This window comes from Buceros rhinoceros, unplaced genomic scaffold (genome assembly GCF_000710305.1).
Source record: "Buceros rhinoceros silvestris isolate BGI_N320 unplaced genomic scaffold, ASM71030v1 scaffold16736, whole genome shotgun sequence".
NCBI lineage: Eukaryota > Metazoa > Chordata > Aves > Bucerotiformes > Bucerotidae > Buceros > Buceros rhinoceros.
In genome coordinates, this window is record NW_010416115.1 from 78,079 (window position 1) to 83,898 (window position 5,820).

Genomic DNA, 5,820 nt, shown 5'->3' on the forward strand with positions numbered 1-5,820 from the left:
GGAAAGACCAGAGTGAATGGATAAAGAGAAACCCTCTCACTCTAGTGTGTTTTTTCTCTGAAGAAAATATAACATTATCTTTGTTAGAATAAACTAATTTTTGGCTGACTTCCATTTTTCTGTCTTAGCATTTCATGTGTCACCATCACTGTCTCTTCTGTATTTCATTCCTCCCTATAAAGCCTGTGTTTATTTCTTGGCTGTTATGCATGTCCAGAGGAATGTAGTAAATTTTACTACTATGTTGTCCTCAATATATGCATCCATTTTTCTCCCCAAAAATTGCTTATGCAAATATGTTGATAAGAAAAGAAATATGTAGTGTGGCTCTTCTCCTTCATGAATGCTGATGCGTTTCTGTAGCAAGAAGCTTTCCTCTGCAGTCAGAGCAGTTGTAAACCCATTGTAAAAGATAATTTAGAGAAATTTCCTGTTCGTGTCCACTCTTGTGAGTCAGAGGAGAGAAGTGAGGTGTTAGCCACGCTCCGTTGATGCCCCTAGCTAACTTGGGTCTCAGTTTAGTCATGGTTCCTGATGTCTTTGCAGTGTATGTATGACTTCTGCCACTGACTGTGTGAGGGACTGGCCATGTCCATGGACAGCACAGCTCCTGGCAGGTCACTCTGTCCTTTTGTACCTTTGCCCTGTGGCTCCGCTGGGTCCAGCCATGCCAGTCCTGGCAGAGGTGTGTAACCCTTGACATAAGTCCTCAGTGGTGGTCCAACATCATGCCTAGATCTGGTTTGAGCTCAAAGGCTGTGATGAGTTTCCCCTCATTTCTTTGCCTCTTGCTGTCCCAGCATTAATGCCTGCTCGGGGCAGTGCTCCTTGCCCTGCCTGGAGGATCAGCATAATCAGGCAGGTTTTCCATTGCTGTGCAGCAGTGCCAGGTTTGCAGGGAGCAATCCATGGTGGGGCCATGGACACTGGAGCTGGGGGACCAGAGCCTGGGGACACTGGGAACACAAGCTTGGAGGGGAAGGTGTGGGCTGGCTCCCATGTCATCTCACTGCTCAAGCAAAGCCCTCAGAGGGTGAGTTCACCTTTCTAGACAACACAGCCTGGCTTCAGAGCCAGCTTGAAGATGCTTTATTACTTTTTTTTTCTATGATGCTGGCTTTAAAAAAAAAAAAAAAAGGAGGGAAGGGTTTCACCCATTTGTCTTTTGTGGATGTATTTATCACCTTAAAAGACTTAACCAGGTGGTGAAAAATTCAATAAAAAAACCCAACCACATTAGTGTGAAGTAACACCGATGTTTAGCATTGGCTCGCTTGTTATATGGATGTTGTGAAACTCTTTTGGGTCTTAAATCTTTTGTTATCTCTGGAATAATCACAACATTGTTAATCCAATCTGTAAATCTTGTGGGCAATTGAAGCTACTCTTCCCCACCCCATCTTTGTCTGGTTTTTATTCCTCAGCAGAAGTAATTGCTTTCCATGACACACTTAAAGGATTGCTCCCATTTCTTCATGTTTTATAGCGGTGCTATTGCAGCACTAAAAATATTTATTATTATTTAATCTGCTTTTGTAATGAATCCCAGGCAGCCTTTGTGTGGTTGTTCTGGTGGGAATGGTATTGTTACCTTAGTCTTCAGCAGGCAGCACCGGCCTTCGTAGCCCAAAGGCCAGCGAGTCTGGGCATACTGCCTTTGGGCCAGCTCTGCTGGGCTACCTCCGGTGGCCTCCAAGCTTTGCTACCCAGCGCCAGGTGATGGGCACTCTTTGGGACTGGTGTTGGGAGATGTTTGGTTTTATTTCCTTCTGCCACTAGCCTCATCAAAGGTCACTAACTCTGTGGAGGAAGAGCTGATGTGGGGAGATACAACCATGGTGTAATGTGAGGGGCAAAAAATAGTTTGCTTCTACACAGGGAGAACTCATCTGATTATGACCTGGGAACGCATATCAGACTTTAGTCGTTCTGTGAGACCACTTCTGCCCTGGGCTGGGCAGTGACTGTAACATTGATGTGGAAACTGCTGTGGGTGATGGTGCCAGCACATTGGCAGTTAAACTGGTTGTGAGTGTGGCTGCATCATCGTTGACTGGTTTGACACAGCAATGGTTTGAGTGGGGCTTCTTCTAGCACTGGTTGTCACTGTCTGCTTGCAGGTAGTTGTTCACTGTTCTTGTGCAGTTTGTAGCTTTAAGGTACTGCGGAAGTAGCTGTCTAGGCCAGTGTTTGGGTTGGGGTGATGGCTGCAGTCAATACCCTCATTTCAGCTGGTCTGGGTGGCACCAGTATCTCCTGAGGCTTTGGTGCTCTTGCTGAGCCACTGCTGACCACAGGGTTAACAGCTTGTTGCAAACTTCTCCTTCCATCCCATGATGAGAGCATCCACTCAGTTTTCAAAGAAGCAGGCTTTACCCAATTATCTGTGCAGTTGAGTTCAAGTTCCTGCAGCTTTTTGGTCCTTTATGTGCTAGGTTTGTGTTAGCTGGCCTCAGGGCTATCCGGGGACCCATCTGATGTGTGAGGAGTGTTCCATCATGGGAATAAGCTCAACAGCTTGTGTGCCAAACAAACCCTCCTGTGTGCCACGTGTGTTAAAGGCTTTGCTGGATCCTGTTGGTCCAGCCTTAATCAGAGTGAGAATTCACTGAGCATTAGTGAAGGAGATCTGGGGGGAGCGGGCAGCCTTAGCATGGGAGGAGCTTGTCACCCAGCATGTCCACGTGTACTGGGAGGGAAGCTCAGGTCTCCTGAGCCTGGGCCCTGTTTGGGACCTGCTGCTCTACAGGTGAGACGCTGTCTCCTCTGCTGCCGCTCTACTTGTGGCCGTGCACACTCAAAGAACATGTCGCCTTGGTGAAACAGAATGAGCACTGGGTGAAGCAATTTGAGGCGAGACTTGTCCCCTACTGCTGTGACTCCGCAGTGTTGCATCTCTGCTCTGTGCAGAGAATGACTCCTGTAAGAATCCGCTGTAATTATGCAGGCAGCAATACATGAGCAGTAGCAATGTTTGATTGCAAAATTTTGGGGGTGTCAGCAGTTTTTCCAACCAAAAAAGCTTTTAGCTCTTGGGCAGAAAGTCAAGTGCCATACTTAAATGCATTGCCATCAGGTTTTTGAAAAAAAAAAAAAAATATGCAGGCAGCAATACATGAGCAGTAGCAATGTTTGATTGCAAAATTTTGGGGGTGTCAGCAGTTTTTCCAACCAAAAAAGCTTTTAGCTCTTGGGCAGAAAGTCAAGTGCCATTTTTAAATGCATTGCCATCAGGTTTTTGAAAAAAAAAAAAAAACAACCTAGGGAGTCAGTCTGGTTTTCCTCCTTTTTTCATTTTTGGATGAAGTGCATAATAAGCTCTTATCTTGGATAAATCCTAATTGAGGATTCAGTCAAGGCTGTTGCTAAATTCTCAGAGCAGGTCTGTGAGACAAATACAGCTTTGGCTTGTCAAAATAAGAAATTCTGAAAATTCTCACATGGAAAGAGGATTCATGTCATTCAACCTCTTTATCTTTGCCCCCTTCTCAAAGCAGCCCTCTTACCCCTTTCAGGAATCACCCAAACCATCCCAACCACCACAGCACACAGTTCTGGTATTGCTTCCATACCATTTTGCCAGGCTGTGGCTTGCCTGGAGTTGGTCTCAGGGGCTTTGGTTGACCTTGGAAAGGTCCCTTTGTCTGGGCATTGCTCTCAGACTTACATGTTTCCTCCAGGGGTCTTCCAGATCCCCAAACCAAGGTCTTTTGGGTGTGACACCTGGCAAGTGCAGACACACCTGGGCAGGATTTGGGATGCACCATGTGAGCATTCCTCCTGGCAAAGTGGGGCTGAAGGGGTGGTAGGATCCAGTGCTTTGAAGTGGCCGGCAAAGCACCCAACAGTCAAACCCTCCTGGCAATGATCTGCTGGTAGACAGCACTGACTAAAGCACTAAGAAAAATGGCCATCCTGTATCTGTGTGTGTTGTCAAACCCTGTGGGTGAAATGCAGCTCAGAGATGGTAAGTTCTGGCTATTGGTGCACCTGGATTTTTTCTATTAAAGCAGTTATTCTACATTAGCTTCTGCATGGCTTTACTCTGGACCGTAATGTGGCTGGAGAATTAAAGCCTACAGCGGGGTAACTGATTTAATACATACCCAGCTTGCTTAGCATCACTTGTTGCTTCCTGGCTCAGTAACATGTTTCCTTTTCTTCCAGTTCAAGATCAATGGCGAGTGGTTCACCTGGATCGACTACGACCGCTTCCAGGAGCTGGTGCGAGAGCACGAGAGGAGCGGCGGGTCCACAACATTCACAGCGGCCGATTACGCAGCCAGAACTCCTCACTGGGCACTGTTTGGGTCCAGAGAAAGGGGATTCGATCCCTTGGACATAAGATATCAGCGGAAGAACAAAGCAAGAGACATCTCTGGGTGCTGAGCGTGGGTTGGGGCTCACTGGACTCTGGCTGACTGCTGAGTTTTCGTCTCCATTTCTAGGCTAACACTGATTTTTGGATCTATTCATCTAGATTTTTCAGATGTTTGATATTGAAGAGGGTAAAACCTTTATTTAACCCTTCCCTTCTGTTACAGGGCTTCTTGGATGAAGGTGTTTATCATGAACAGTGCATGCCAGCAATTTATTGTAACTGGCAGCATGATGAGGGAGGTACTGGCTGTGGTCTCCACAGTGTAGTGTTTGGAGTTGGATGTGGGGGACTGTTCATTTGAATTCTGTGCCCTGCTGCAAGAGAGCCTGCAACGTGCTGGCACCCGACTCGGCAGCAAAATGTTCCGTGACCATAAGGACCAGTGCCGAGGGGATTTCAACACCACAGGCTGGTTGGACCTGGGCAGGTGGGACTGCAGAATGATCTGGATCTAAAAGCCTGAGCCCTGCTGGAAGTACTGTTGTACAGACAGTGACAAAGGTTTCTGTATTTTAAACGCTGGTGCCAGTTGCTCTAATGACCCCAAACCTAAGAAGCTGAAGCTTGGGAGTGGTGTCAGTAACAGCACTGCTCTTGATGTCATCTGCATCTTCTCGCATCTCCAAATATCTTCCAGCTTCATGGCTTTGACAGCAAATGTTTTCTGAGTACTTCTATCCCATGCCCCCAGTCCTAAACACCACGTCTAAGTCTTTAAGCTCCCGTTAGGCTCCTGCTGATGGTGAGGGTGAGCTGTGGGGAGGCTTTGGGTGTAAGTGGACAGCTGTCTTTGCTCCACCTGGGCAGGTCAACAGTGTCGCTGCTTGTTTGGGTGGGGGTGGTAATCTGATGTAAATGAAAACTGAATCTGGTTGAGATCTTTTGTGTCAAGAAACCAGCTCTTTTCATTTGGAAAGGTGATGGTTTTTATTCTGCTACTGAAGTCCAGGAGCACAGATCAGAGACTTTCACAGTGCTCCCGCCTTCATGGCAAGGTCCATGGCCTTGCGGCACTGGGGATAGGACACTTCCCAAGATTGTGGTTGTTTCTTTTAAAAAGAACCTTATTTCTTAAACTGTAAAAAGTGTTTTTAAAGATGAAAGAAAAAGTTTTTTTCCCTTGAGCAGCTTTGTCATTGCTGTGTGAGACTTGTAAGAGAGGATGTTAAAGGGGTTTTAAGGAGATCAAAAACACAAACATTGCAGAATGCATTTTTCTTGATAGCATGTGGAATGGAAAGGAGAGATCTGTGTATGATGATGGAGAAGGCTTGGCTGTTTTAACAGGTTGGTCACCTGGTTCCTCTCCCCAAAGCACTGAGGGGAGGTTGGAGGTGGTGAGAAGTCACCGTGCATCCTCAGGCCCTTGCCAAGCAGGATGCAGGTGGCACCAGCAACCCCTGAGGAGGGACAGGGTCTTTTCTTTCTGAGGCCCAGTC

General features: G+C 46.8%; 1 protein-coding gene across 1 annotated transcript in view; it reads left to right on the forward strand.

Moving 5' to 3' along the window:
• The window catches only part of TYW1 (tRNA-yW synthesizing protein 1 homolog (S. cerevisiae)), an 81,509-nt gene extending 77,120 nt beyond the window's left edge, over positions 1 to 4,389 (forward strand). Inside the window, exon 15 of the mRNA XM_010137696.1 lies at positions 4,168 to 4,389. Within this exon, the coding sequence (XP_010135998.1) occupies positions 4,168 to 4,389 (222 nt within the window). The remainder of the gene's footprint in view (positions 1 to 4,167) is intronic.
• The last annotated feature ends 1,431 nt before the right edge of the window (positions 4,390 to 5,820 follow it).